Below are 14,920 nucleotides of genomic sequence, written 5' to 3'. Positions count from 1 at the left end.
GAAATAAGTTATTCAATTCCTTTCATTCATTCGTTGATTCATTTCCAGTCAATGAAATATGGCCAAATGTATGAATCCATAGTTTAATATTTGACACCTTTTCTCACAGTACACACTGATAATACTACATGTATATGCAGAGCTGTGTGTGGTGAGCCAGGGGATGAGTCAGTGGGTTTTGCACAGACAGACAGACAGGAGGCAGGCTTTACAAGATTGATTTATTAACTAGAATACAGGTCCAAGTAAGGCCTTGCTGTATACACCATTCCTATTGAGACAAATTACCATACTCTTAGCAAATAATGACAGCATTGTTTTTGTGTTGACAGATTTTTTTTAAGTTTACTTCCATTTTATCTTTTATACAGGTTAACTTTTTTTCCCCATTATTTCATTGTTTTTTAATCTTCTTGTCTTAAATACTGAAGAGTGGTCGAGCCACCTCCCTTGCCTGGGCAAATATCATGCACTATACCGGGCTGGTCTCTTCACCATTCACAAAATTGTTTAAAAAAAAAACAAAAAAACAATTTTTTTTTATTATTAAAAAGAAAAAAGAAAAACAATTCTATCACCATTGACTAAAGGGCAAAGTGTTAGACCCCCTAACATACAAATAAACAACCATTTGAATATAGTTTGCTTGTTTCTCATTTTAACTTAACAGACCATCTCTCACCATTGTTGCAAAAAATAAAGAAAAAGAAAAGCCACAAGATCGCAGAACCAAAGTCACATTTTTAATACCATAGTTTTCTTCCTCTCCACGTGTCGCTTTGCTTCCTCTCTCCCCCACCTTTTGTGTTTTTTAGTTGTTGCACAGTCTTTGGCTGCCTCACAGTCTGTTCAGTATTAACACATAGATATACACAGGGAATGCCACTGGCCGGCATTCAAAAGTACCAGAGTTTGCACAACCCCCCCCCCCCCCCCCCCCACTTCTCTCAAATAATGATCCCATTCACCTCTCTCTCTCTCTCTCTCTCTCTGACTCACTCTCCATCTGTGAAAAGTAAACCTATAGGTAACTAAGAGGATAACTGTGGTTGGTCAGGTCCAGTTTACATTATGTGGGGTAATGACCGTGAGGATAAATACATTCTCCACTATAAGTGACATGGTCTTAAGTGTCGAATTTACACTGATGTCTGGCTACTGTTGACAGCTCAAATGACATCAGTCCTTAACACAGACAAACAAACGTCATATAGGTAGTGTATGATAGGTCATTGGGTCGGCGTCAGGGTATAACTCCAGTGATTGGAAGGGAGGCCTGTCAGTCAAGACAAATGGGAACTGGAGAGAGGTGGAGACAAGCATGAGTGTGTAAAGCGGAGGGTCAAAATGAAACAAATTACATGACCTTGGATTCACTCTTAACGTGCGCGAGTGCGCACACATACACACACACACACACACACACACTAGCGATCCAACAGGTTTCTATGACAACCACAGACAGAACCATTGGAATTCCGCAGTCATCAACACAGATGAATAGATGGTCTGTTCTGCTCCATCCCGGAGCGCCTCTCTGGACTAGGGAACGGTGCCGTTTCAAAAGAGGGCAGGGGTACCAAGTGGTGCCAACCAGGAAATGGGACACCAATAAACACAGGATGGCATTGAGGGACTATCAACACCACTGGCTGCGTTTCAATACTCTGAACGAGCTTCCTCATCTCCTTTCCTTTGTGTCCTTACCGGTCATAGTCAGCTGAATGGATCTGAACCGCTATCCTGAGCCAGCCTCGGTACAAAAACACATGACTAAACATCACCACATACCGCCAACTAGCAGAGCCCAGATGGACACTGGACTAGTCACTGGACTGTCTGCATCATGGACAGCTGACATGAAATGTCATCATACGCTCCTTCAACACCACACTCTGGAGAGTATATACATCTGTAGCAAAGTGCTGGCACCCTAGCAACACAACAGATATGAGCCTCATCCACAGGCTAATCTCAATGCAGTTTATATGGCTTTCATAGTATAGACTCTCCATTTACGTTATATACAAAGAATTCCTATTGGGCTCAATATGTCCCATTTGACTTGACATTCAATAGGTAAATATGGGGGATTACGCATGTAGAAAGATCTAATATTACACCCGGGTGGGGGGGAATGGTGTTCCGCCCATGCAGTGGTGGGTGAGGTCATAGCTGCAGTAACTATGTCGTCCACCAGATGGCAATGGCGTGTTCTCAGTGAGGTGGCTACACAACTTCACAACGCATTAGACGTGGTGAGAAAGTGTTGGCGCACTTTGCACTAAAGAGGATCCCAAAAGTGCTCTGCAGTCTCTCAATCTCAATAAACTTCAGAGATCTCTACACTAATGATTCTCCTGCTCTCTACCATATTAGAAGCATGTGCACACATGTACGCAGACACACACACACACACACACACACACACACACACACACACACACACACACACACACACACACACACACACACACACACACACACACACACACACACACACACACACACACACACACACACACACACACACACACACACACACACACACACACAGGTCATGCCCCCCATGTCTCTCCAGGATTCCAAACCCTTCATTGATAACAGGAGGAAGTATGAATTCCCTGCCACCACTTCCCAATGCCTCCTGGGATCCTTATGGGAATCGTTATGGTTGTTCCTCTTGGCATTCCGTGTCTAATTGCCTAAATGCTTTTCAGAGTCCGTAAAGTGCATCCCTGAATCCCACCCCTTCCAAATCCCAATCCATATCCCAGTCCTTCCTACCTCTCCCTGACAGTTATTCCCACCCTTCACAGAAAGCACATGGGCCAATAAGAAGTAAGCATTGATATCTGACAGGAGGGACTTGCTGTGTGAGAGTGCATTCTGATTGGTCAGTCATCAACGGAACACTCCAAAACTGATCCACAGTTTGAAAATCAAAAAATGGAAGCATAGGGGGGGGGGGGGGGGACTAAAGAGGAAAGGTGGAACAACAAACATCAGGAAGAAACAGGGGGGGAAGATATCCTCTTTAATCAAAAGAGAAACAACAGTCTTCCAGCGTTGCCTGGAGGCTCGGGGGCATGTGTCAGAGGAGAGAGAGCGGAACGGAAGGAGCTCTCCCAAGATGCTGAGGGCGTGAGACCACCCAAAGTTCCGTGCTCTAGCCCCCCTGCAGATCCAGTTAGTTGAGACTTGTTCTTGGCATTATCTCTCGCTGTAGCAGACACTGAAGCGAAGGGGGTGGGAGGGGGGTTTAGGAATGAGTCTATTGAAGTGGAAGCTGGTCCATGGGGGAGAGGTGAAGCATGCCTCTAGTCCATTTCCTGGTAACAGTGGTCAAATAAACAGAGAATCTACTGGTCAGGTCCTCCCTCCACCTGGACCCAGGATCAACCTGGGAGGACAGGGCAGTCGCTGGCAAACCACAGCCCCATTGTGGTGAGGAGTGGTGGGGGCGAGGAAAGTGGGACACTGGGCAGTGGTTTTAGAGTCCAGCTAGGAGGTCCATATAGTTCAATGTCCTCCCACACTTCCCCCACAGATACCCTGCCTGGCTACAGTCAGCAGTTCTGAGGTCCCTTATGGTTGGGGAGGGACATGTACACGTGGTGTTTGTGTGTGTTGGATGGGGAAAGAGGGAGGTACTCTCTAAGGCAGTGGAGAAGGGGGCAGAAGAAATGGTAGCGGGAGAAGAGTCAATAGACTACAGTGGTACGGGAAGACACATGTTGTACTAGTGGCTCAATAGTTCCTCTTTCCCACCCCCTTCCATGCGTAGTGTGTGTGTGTGTGCGTATATCTTTAAAATGCAAATGGGGGTTGGATAACCCCCCTCTCCCAACAGTTTTCCCCTATATGTACTGCATCTCACTCACCCACTCATCTTCTCGTTCGCTTTCCCTCTCTCAAACCCACTCTCCTCTCGTTCCCTCCATACTTCTCACCATCCCTTCAAAATCTCATCCACTTACATTCTTCTCTCACCGCTCCCTCATACCTCTGAATCTCAAACTCTTTCCATCTCGCTCTCAAATCTCTCTTTCCTTCCATCACTGGTTCACAGCATGTGTTGTTCCGTGGGGGGGTGATGGGGGTGCAGGGGGGGCAGTAGGGCCTGGATGGGGGACTGGGGGGGTGTGGGGCGGGGAATGCTGGATCTGGGTATGGGGCGGCCCGTAGTGTGGGATGACGGGCGGCGTGGCGGGCATAACGTAAGGGGCCGGGGCCGGTGTGAGGGAGGGAGAGTTGTACGCCAAGGAGGAGTAGGCCGAGGTTCCCCCGTGGGAGGAGAGGGTGGCTGTGGGGGAGGCGTGCCCGCCAGGGGTGTCAGACAGGGGCTGGTTGTAGAAGAAGAAAGCACACTGGTGGATGAAGGACTCGATGATTGTCTGGTAGGTTCGTGTGGCCGTCAGGGCGTCCATGGTGGTGAAGTCGGGCCGCATCAGAGTGGGCCAGAAACAGATGGACAGGTTCTCACTGGTCATCAGGTTCAAACGGTTATTCTGACTCACCCTGAGAAAGGGAGGGAGGGTTAAGGGAGAGATAGAGAGAAAACAATGTAAGTTGTTCAAGAAATCCTAAAGTAACAATCTAGAAATCTAAACTCCCCAGTGTTTGTGCTATGACTCAACTGACTGAATATAAAGCTGACTCAATAGAGCCAGGGGTGTAGCTGACAGGGTGGAAGGTCAAAGGTTGCGGGGTGGACGACTGTTACTGTGGTCAGCATGACTGTCACCGCCCCGTCACTGAGCCACTCACTTGTTCAAGTGATTGATGACGTATTTGAAGACGTCATAGTTCTCCCTGGGGAAGCGGCGCAGGATGTCCTTCATGGCGTGAACTCGTTGATCCCGATCGTTGATCTCTGATCGGGGCGAAAGGAGACAGGAGAGGTTAGAGAGAAAGAACGGAAGCGCACACATGTGCAGGGGCGGGGGAAGCATGGCACACACTGAGACAAACTGAAATCACAGCTGAGAGCCAGAGATGACTCAACAATGCATAGCAGTGATCACACACACAGAGTTCTATACCTGCACATGAACACACACACACAGGTCCTCTGGGTTGTGCTGAGCCCAATGATAGGAGTGAGTCAGACAAGCTGATATCAGCACTCCCAACACATCCAGTCTTATGTCTCCATGTGAGCGAGGCAGATGGAGCCACACACACACACACACACACACACCATTTCACATGTTATCCAGCTCCTTCTTCAAACCATGTGTTCACTTCTTCTGCAGTCTACAGGGTCATAGGCAGAGTTCTGCAATCCATCCTGGAAGCGTTTATTTTCTAACTAGTCTTTAAACGGTGTGTGTAGAGTCTCTCTCCTGCTGCAGGCTTTCATCAGGGTTTTGTCACGGCTCAGGGGCCTCGCACACACACACTCACTCACTGAATGATGACCGCCCTCCGGAGTAGAGGTAAATCTCTGGGCCGCGACGCTACACCTTAAATCTCCACGACAACAGATTACAAAACGCAATGGGAGTGAAAGAACAGAAAGGAAAGAAGTGTACTTGATATTCTAACATTCTGTATGACTTTTGTTTGTCTTGCTTCACAGCAAATTTGTGCATCTTCCATTGGAGGAGGAGGGGGAGGACCATACTCATTGAATTTCATAACACTATACTAACTATATTGCACCATGGTGTAGCTGGAGGACAGGTAGCTTCCGTCCTCATTTTTTTCACACCTTTATTTAACCAGGTAGGCCAGTTGAGAACAAGATCTCATTTACAACTGCGACCTGGCCAAGATAAAGCAAAGCAGTGTGACAAAAACAACAAGAGTTACACGTGATAAACAAACGTACAGTCAATAACACAATAGAAAAATCTGTATACAGTGTGTGCAAATGAAGTAAGGAGGTAAGGCAATAAATAGGCCAATAGTGGCAAAGTAATAACAATTTAGCAATTTACACTGGAGTGATATTTGTGCAGATGAGGATGTGCAAGTAGAAATACTGGTGTGCAAAATAGCAGAAAAAATAAAGAAATATGGGGATGAGGTAGGCAGTTGGTTGGATGGGATATTTACAAATGGGCTGTGTACAGCTGCAGCGATCGGCAAACTGCTCTGACAGCTGACGCTTAAAGTTAGTGAGGGAGATATGTCTCCAACTTCAGTGTTTTTTGCAATTTGTTCCAGTCACTGGCAGCAGATAACTGGAAGGAAAGGCAGCCAAAGGAGGTGTTGGCTTTGGGGATGACCAGTGAAATATACCTGCTGGAGCGAGTGCAAGGGATGGGTGTTGCTATGGTGACCAGTGAGCTGAGATAAGGCGGAGCTTTACCTAGCAAAGACTTGGAGCCAGTGGGTCTGGCGACGAATATGTAGCGAGGACCAGCCAACGAGAGCATACAGGTCACAGTGGTGGGTAGTATATTGGGCATTGGTGACAAAACGGATGGCACTGTGCTAGACTGCATCCAATTTGCTGAGTAGAGTGTTGGAGGCTATTTTGTAAATTACGTCGCCGATGTCAAGGATCGGTAGGATAGTCAGTTTTACAAAGATATGTTTGGCAGCATGTGTTGAGGAGGCTTTGTTGCGAAATAGGAAGCCGATTCTAGATTTAACTTTGGATTGGAGATGCTTAATGTGAGAGTCTGGAAGGAGAGTTTACAGTCTAACCAGACACCTAGGTATTTATAGTTGTCCATATATTCTAAGTCAGAACCGTCCAGAGTAGTGATGCTAGTCGGACGGGCGGGTGAGGGCAGCAATCAGTTGAAGAGCATGCATTTTGTTTTACTAGCATTTAAAAGCAGTTGGAGGCCAGGGAAGGAGTGTAGTATGGAGTTGAAGCTCGTTTGGATGTTAATACAGTGTCCAAAGAAGGGCCAGAGGTATACAGAATGGTGTCGTCTGCGCAGAGGTGGATCAGAGACTCACCAGCAGCAAGAGCGACATCATTGCTGTATACAGAGAAGAGTGTCAGCCCGAGAATTGAACCCTGTGGCACCCCCATAGAGACTGCCAGAGGTCCGGACAACAGGCCATCCGATTTGACACACTGAACTCTATCTGAGAAGTAGTTAGTGAACCAGACGAGGCAGTCATTAGAGATATCAGGGCTGTTGAGTATGCCGATAACAATACGGTGACTGACAAGAGTCTAAAGCCTTTGCCAGGTCGATGAAGACGGCTACACAGTACTGTCTTATCAATGGCAGTTATGATATAATTTTGGACCTTGAGCGTGGCTGAGGTGCACTTGTGACCAGCTCGGAAACCAGATTGCATAGCAGTGGGATTTCAAATGGTCGGTGGTCTGTTTGTTCACTTGGCTTTCGAAGACTTTAGAAAAGGTAGGGCAGGATGGATATAGGTCTAACAGTTTGGGTCTAGAATGTCTCCCCCTTTGAAGAGGGGGATGACCTCGGCCTCTTTCTCAAACGCTTTCTCAGAATCTCAGACGATACGAAAGATGTTGAACAGACTAGTAATAGGGGTTGCAACAATGGCGGCAGAACAGAAGCTGTCTGGATTTGGGTGAAGGAGAAGCGGGGGGGTCCTTGGGCCAGTTGCTGAAGGGGGTGTGGAGCTGTTGGCCGATGTTGGGGTAGCCAGGTGGAAAGCATGGCCAGCTGTAGAGGAATGCTTATTGAAATTCTCAATTATCATGGATTTATCAGTGGTGACCGTGTTTCCCAGTCTCAGTGCAATTGGCAGCTGGGAGGAGGTACTCTTATTCTCCATGTACTTTACAGTGTCCCAAAACCTTTTGGAATTAGTGCTGCAGGATGCAAATTTCTGTTTTAAAAAGCTAGCCTTTGCTCTCCTAACTGACTGTTTGTATTAGTTCCTGACTTCCCTGAAAAGTTGCATATCGCGGTGACGATTCGAAGCTAGTGCAGTACGCCACAGGGTTTTTTTTGTGCTGGTCAAGGGCAGTCAAGTCTGGAGTGAACCAAGGGCTACATCTGTTCTGAGTTCAACATTTTTTGAAAGGGGCATGCTTATTTAAGAAGGTGAGGAAAGTACTTTAAAAGAACAACCAGGCATCCTCTACTGATGAGATCAATATCCTTCCAGGATACCCGGGCCAGGTCGATTAGAAAGGCCTGCTCGCAGAAGTGTTTTAGGGAGCGTTTGACAGTGATGAGGGATCCATTACAGACCCATTACGCAGTGATCGCTGAGATCCTGGTTGAAAACAGCAGAGGTGTATTTAGAGGGCAAGTTGGTCAGGATGATATCTATGAGGGTGCCTGTGTTTACGGATTTGGGGTTGTACCTGGTAGGTTCCTTGATAATTTGTGTGAGATAGAGGGCATCCATCGTAGATTGTAGGACGACCGGGGTGTAAAGCATATCCCAATTTAGGTCACCTAGACGATAGATGGGGGGCAATCAATTCACATATGGTGTCCAGGGCACAGCTGGGAGCTGAGGGGGGGGGGGTCTATAACAAGTGGAAACAGTGAGGGTCTTATTTCTGGAGAGATGGATCTTTAAAAGTAGAAGCTCGAACTGTTTGGGCATAGACCTGGATAGTATGACAGAACTCTGCAGGCTCTCTACAGTAGACTGCAATTCCGCCCCCTTTAGCAGTTCTGTCTTGACAGAAAATGTTGTAATTGGGGATGGAAATTTCAGAAGTTTTGGTGGCCTTCCTAAACCCGGATTCAGACACCGCTAGGACATCAGGGTTGGCGGAGTGTGCTGAAACAGTGAATAAAGCAAATTTAGGGAGGAGGCTTCAGATGTTAACATGCATGAAACCAAGACTTTTGTGGTTGCAGAAATAAAAAAACGAGAGCGCCTGGGGACACAGGGCCTGGGTTAACCGCTACATCACCAGAGGAACAGAGGAGGAGTAGGATGAGGGTATTGCTAAAGGCTATAAGAAATAGTTGCATAGTGCTTTGGGAAATGAGATTAAAGGGTGCAGATTTCTGGACGTGGTAGGATAGATTCAGGGCATAGTGTACAGACAAGGGAATGGTAGGGTGCGAGTACAATGGGGGTAAACCTAGGCATTGAGTGACGATGAGAGAGGTTGCATCTCTGAGGCACCAGTTAAGCTAGGTGCAGTCAGACCAGTCGTGATGGATCGGCGGGGCTCCGTGTTGACAAAGGGTCCAGGCCAACTGGCAAGAGAGGTATTGTAATTGGTGTACTTTGTTTGCTAGACGGGAGATGGGCCTCGTTCGAGGCTAGCTCGAGGCTAACTGGTGCATGCTTTTGGACAAGGGCGTTAGCCACAGTAGCCACTCGGTAGCCACTCGGTAGCAGCTAACTAGCTGCGAAGATCTGGTGTAATGGTCCAGAGCTTGTGGCAGGATTCCGGTGATGTAGTGGGGGAAAAAACAAGTCCGATATGCTCAGGGCTGATATCGCTCTGTGCTGACTGGCAGGTGTTTTCCGGGCTAAAGCAGCTTGTGGAGAAGCTAAAGGTAAAGACCACTAGCAGTGGCTAACAATGACTAAATAGCTAGTAGCTAATTAGCTGGCTAGCTTCTGATGGAGATTCCAGTTATAAGATCTAAAAAATAGCAGATCCGTACCACATTGGGTGAGGCGGGTTGCAGGAAGGTATATTTAATTCGAAAATGGAAAAAAAAGAGGTGCATTGACTTCAATACGAAACCTAGGAGGCTCATGTTTCTCACCCCCTTCCATAGATTTACAGTAATTATGACAACTTCCGGAGGACGTCCTACAACCATTCAGAGCTCTTGCAGCATGAACTGACATGTTGACCACCCAATCACATTATCAGTGAATGAATCTGGTACTGAAAGCATAAGATACAGCTAGCTAGCACTGCAGTGCATAAAATGTAGTGAGTAGTTGACTCAGAGACAGAAAAACAATAGTTGAACAGTTAAATTAAATTATTCAAAAATGAAAAGCAAAAGAGCTTTGTAGTTGTCTTTTTTTCACTTTCACTTACTTTGCTAGTGAATGCAGCTAGCTAGTTTAGCCTATTCAAACACCCGGCTCAAACAGAGAGGGATGCTGTTAGCTAGCTGGATATCCAACACTGGAACACTTCCAAGTCAAGGTAAGCTTTTGTTTTATTCATTTATTGGAACAAGGGCCCACCGGTGTAACTGATAAACTGCTTGCTGTTGACTGTACTGCATGATTGTAACGGGTTTACTAACGCGTTAGTTCTAGTAGCTATGTTGACCATGGCGTTAATATGGTGACAATGTAGGCTGTGAAGTTTTGGCCTGCAAAGTTTTTTTGTCTGGTCACAGGAAACTGATGTGTTGTACACTGAAGTCCACAAGCGAAGGGAAATGGTGAGAAGAGGATAGCAGGTAGATGCGAGAAGGAATTATACAATGATCAAAAGGATCATGCTGTTTGTATGTGGCTGCTATGAAAGTTAATTGTTTTTGCGTGTGATCAGGGGTGTATTCATTCCGCCGATTCAGTAAAAAAAAAAACCATCTTAAACGGAAGCAAACGGAACGAAACTTGCATAAACATACTTGCTTATGTCCAATAGAAACTCTTGTTTGCAACTGTTGGACTAATGTTTACACTCTAGATCAGCTAGATGCAGGCAAGAGAGTGCAAGGCGGTATTGAACGTGTCAATGTCTGTCACCTTGATTACTCACATTTCGCTTGACCTGTGCACCTAAGTTGTAAACTTTCATTCATAGGTTGTAGCAACCTCATGATGGGTATAGGGAGAATTTGACTATCATGTAGTGGATTAAACCTAATGATGTTACATTGAGCTGGGTGAATGGAATATGAATGGCAGTCGTCCAACATGCTGTAATAGAAAAAAGGCCATGATCATAAATTAAATGTTAAAAAAAAAGAAAAAGTGTCCTCCCTTATCTTAAACAGCACCGACCACCACTGGTTTCTTCATAGAGCAAGGACAACCCTAATAACTCCTCTCCCCAGCCCCAGCACTCCCCCAAACCTCTCCCCAGCCCAGCCCCCTCTGTCCCCTCTCCCCAGACCCATGTCTTACTGAAGGCCTCCACCAGTTCGATCTGATGGCTGTAGGGCACCAGGGGTTCTGGCAGCTCGGAGAAGAAGGCCTTCATGGCCCCGGCCACCGTGTTGATAGTGAAGTCCTTCTCCACCAGGTCCAGGTTATGGTCTAGCAGAGAGACAGAGAGCGAGGGAGAGACAGAGGTTCATGAGAATAAGACACGGAAGAGACACCTAATTTAGAACATGATCTACAAGAGACAACAATATGAAACGCACACACAAAAAGGCCCGCCTTAAACTCGTTCGTTTCACTGCTATAGTATCACCCCACCTGGCGATGGACTAAAATACCTGACTAAACAAACCACAACACCAGCACACAATAAAAGTTCCGTATATCTTAGTCCCGTATATCACTGCTTATCCCGTTAGAAGGAACTGCACCCAATTGGCTCCAGCTCCTCGGTGAGTCTCTTTTGTTCAGTGTGGCAGGTCAGCACAAGGGACCACATGGGAGAGAATGGGAATGAGGTCAGCAGCACCAGAAGCCCAACTGCTGATTAAAAACTATAAACCAAGAGTAATCACAGGCGACGCCTGTCCCACTTGACACGGGCTTGTTGATCAAAACACAGAGAAAAGAGTGTGAGAGAAGGAAGGGGTGAAGGAGAGAAGGATACAAATATATAGACAGTTAAAAACCCTTCTGATTACTCTCTCCGATCTATGACAAATGTGGAGGAAGAGAGGCGGGGAGATTGGGGGGGGGGGAATAGAAAGTAGGGGGATTGATTGTGGAAGAGTTAGACAGATAGCAATGGTGGGGGAGAGGGGATAAACGAGGAAGGATGAAAATATGACCTGTTGTGTGCATAACAGAGCAGCTTCAGTGATGACACTGGTCCCAAGTCAGTTCTCACCCAGTAATGCCTAGTGCTTCTGATTCAGACCTGTTCTCAGACCAGGCCTCAGAGTGAGCTCCAGATCTCAGTGCTCCGGTTTAGATAAAAACAGCCGACATAAGACGAGACAAAACTAGACCTTTTTAGAATTTTGTGTGGAATAATAGCTGACAAAAGACAGGGCATTCAGATCAAGAAGAAGAGATGGGCAGTTGAGACTGTTTCCACGGTAACAGTGAATCTTCACAATGACTTCGATAACAACTTTGATACAAAGTTGCCACTTGTTAAAGCATGGTGTTGTAGTGAACAAGTATCATAAAATACATGCACCAGAAACAGGGCACACAGACTTGTCAGATAAATATCAGCAAGCTAGGCTTGCTAACGGCATTAAAATAGCTAGCCAGCGGTTTGCTTGGCTAAACACAGAACTTCAGGGCACTGCTCTCTAATTGGCTAAACAAATCTCTCATCCCAAGTCTTTAGCTAAGATTTGACATGTTGAACCTTGGAAACTCCAGCAGCGGACATGAGAAGTTCTAAAACTAGTCTGGTCTCGGCTGTTGTATCTGAACTGGGTGTGTGGTTCTATCGCCATGGGTTACCTTTGCTGTAAAGGGTGGCTAGGTGATAGCTGATTGGGTGCTATGGTCTACCGGTGCCGTAATTTCACGTGTAATTGTATTGTCACCTTGGTCTAGGGTCCTGTTCGACTGGACACAGGACTTCGCTTCTGATTACCTCAGGCGGATTCAGCCTCACTGATTTCACACACACACACACACAAGCGAGCATGCTTCATTAACCAAACCAATCTGGGAGGAAATTAACAGCCCACACCACACATATGCATGTACACACACACACGCTACGGTGTTAGGAAGGCCTCTCCTTCCTGCATATCCATGATACAGATGCTCCCAGGTTAATTAGGTGAATCCATTGGACAACAGGCTTCTGGACAGATACAACACACTAACACTGCACCTCCATGGCCTGTTTGTGCCTAGGTGTACGTGTGTGTGTATTCGTGAGTGTGTGTGTGTGTATTCGTGAGTGTGTGTGTGTGTGTGTATTCGTGAGTGTGTGTGTGTGTATTCGTGAGTGTGTGTGTGTGTATTCGTGAGTGTGTGTGTGTGTATTCGTGAGTGTGTGTGTGTGTATTCGTGAGTGTGTGTGTGTGTGCCTGTATGTGCATAGGTCAGTACGTGTACATAGGCATTGGCCACGGGTGGCACGGGGTCTGACGACCCTACAATAATTACACTCAGTCTGACCAGGCAATGTTTTTCCACTCCTCAATTGTCCAGTGTTGGTAAGCACGTGCCCACCGCAGCCGGTTCTCGTTTTTAGCTGATAGGAGTGGAACCCGGTGTGGTCGCCTGCTGCAATAGTCCATCCATGACAAGGACCGATGAGTTGTGCTTTATCAAATGACGTTCTGCACACCACGGTTGTGCTGCGCTGTTATTTGCACGAGTCGTGCCATTCTCCTTCGACCTCTCATCTACGAGGTGTTTTCACCCACAGGACTGTCACTGACTGGATGTTCTCTGTGTGTCACCCCATTCTGAGTGAACCCTTGACCAGCGTGCAGGGGTGCACGGCCAGGTTTTTTACCCTTACACGTCACATCGGATTCCAACTATCAAAGCTTGATGATTAGTTGATTATTTGAATCAGCTGTGTAGTGCTAGGGTTTAAAACTAAAACGTGCACTCCTTGGGGTCCCGAGGACAGTTTGGGAAAGCTTGCCATTGACACTCGCGGTTAACCTGTTAGTCCTACCCACACCGTATTCGGTAGCGTAATCATAGCCTCAAGCTCATTACCATAACGCAACGTTAGCGATTTCTAAAAATCGCAAATGAAATGAAATAAATATGCCTATCCTCAAGCTTATCCTTTTCTTAACAATCCTGTCGTCTCAGATTTTCAAAATATGCTTTAGAACCAGAGAAAATCAATAATTTGTGTAAGAGTGGTGATAGCTAGCTTAGCATTTAGCACGCAGCATATTCACAAAAACCAGCAAAGGGATCAAATAAAATAATTTACCTTTGAAGAACTTCAGATGTTTCAATGGGGAGACTCTCAGTTACATAGCAGATGTCCAGTTTTTCCTGAAAGATGCTTGTGTAGGACACAACGTTCCGTTTTGTTACTATGCATTTGGCTACCGAAACTAACCGAAAATTCAGTCACCTACACGTCAAACTTTTTTCCAAATTAACTCCATAATATCGACTGAAACATGGAAAACGTTGTTTGAATCCATCCTCAAGGTGTTTTGTCATATATCTCTTCATTGAAATGCCATTCCTGGAAGCCTGCATTGTTCTCAGATTCGGATGGAAAAATACTGGTACCTGACTTTTGCGCACCAATTTCCACACAGACACCGTGCGGGACCCCTGGTAAATGTAGTCTCTTATGGTCAATCTTCCAATGATATGCCTACAAATACGTCACAATGCTGCAGACACCTTGGGGAAACGATAGGAAGTGTCCGTTCATTCCTGTCGCATTCACAGCCATATAAGGCGATCATGGAAAACGTGCCATCAGAAATCCTGTTGATTTCCTGGTCGCTCAAACATCTTGGTTTTGCCTGTAGCTTTTGTTCTAAGGCACCCACAGTGAAAATCTTTGCAGTTCTGGAATCGTCAGAGTGTCTTCTTTCCAAAACTATCAATTCCAAGCATAGTCGAGCATCTTTTCGTGACAAAATATTGCGCTAAAAACGGGCACGTCTTTTTATCCAAAAATGAAATACTGCCCCTAGAGTCTTAACCGGTTAAAAAAAAGCCCAGGAGGCCGGCCGTTTCTGAGATACTGGAAACGGCATGCCTGGCACCGATGATCACACCACACTCAGTTGCCTAGGTCACTTGTTTTGCCCATGCTAATGTTCAATCAAACAGTAACTGAATGCCTCGATGCCTGTCTGCCTGCCTGCTTTATATAGCAACCCACAGCCACATGACTGTAGGAGTGGAGCTTTTTCGTGAACCTAATAAACTGGCCACTGAGTGTAAGGCATATTGTTGACAATTCATATTGTTGGTGTGTGTT

General features: G+C 46.2%; 1 protein-coding gene across 2 annotated transcripts in view; it reads right to left on the bottom strand.

Moving 5' to 3' along the window:
• Positions 1-207: 207 nt before the first annotated feature.
• Positions 208-14,920, bottom strand: part of LOC124005921 (rho GTPase-activating protein 35-like) — a 97,702-nt gene continuing 82,989 nt past the window's right edge. For both annotated transcript variants that reach the window (XM_046315562.1, XM_046315561.1), the window contains exons 5-7: positions 10,975-11,106; positions 4,771-4,876; positions 208-4,521 (exon numbers count right to left, since the gene is read on the bottom strand). In XM_046315562.1, coding sequence (XP_046171518.1) covers positions 4,059-4,521; positions 4,771-4,876; positions 10,975-11,106 — 701 coding nt within the window. In that variant the 3' untranslated portion in view covers positions 208-4,058. The remainder of the gene's footprint in view (positions 4,522-4,770; positions 4,877-10,974; positions 11,107-14,920) is intronic.

This window comes from Oncorhynchus gorbuscha, linkage group LG19 (assembly GCF_021184085.1).
Source record: "Oncorhynchus gorbuscha isolate QuinsamMale2020 ecotype Even-year linkage group LG19, OgorEven_v1.0, whole genome shotgun sequence".
NCBI lineage: Eukaryota > Metazoa > Chordata > Actinopteri > Salmoniformes > Salmonidae > Oncorhynchus > Oncorhynchus gorbuscha.
The sequence above is the reverse complement of the archived record's forward strand: the minus strand, read 5'-3'. Positions and strand labels throughout refer to the sequence as shown.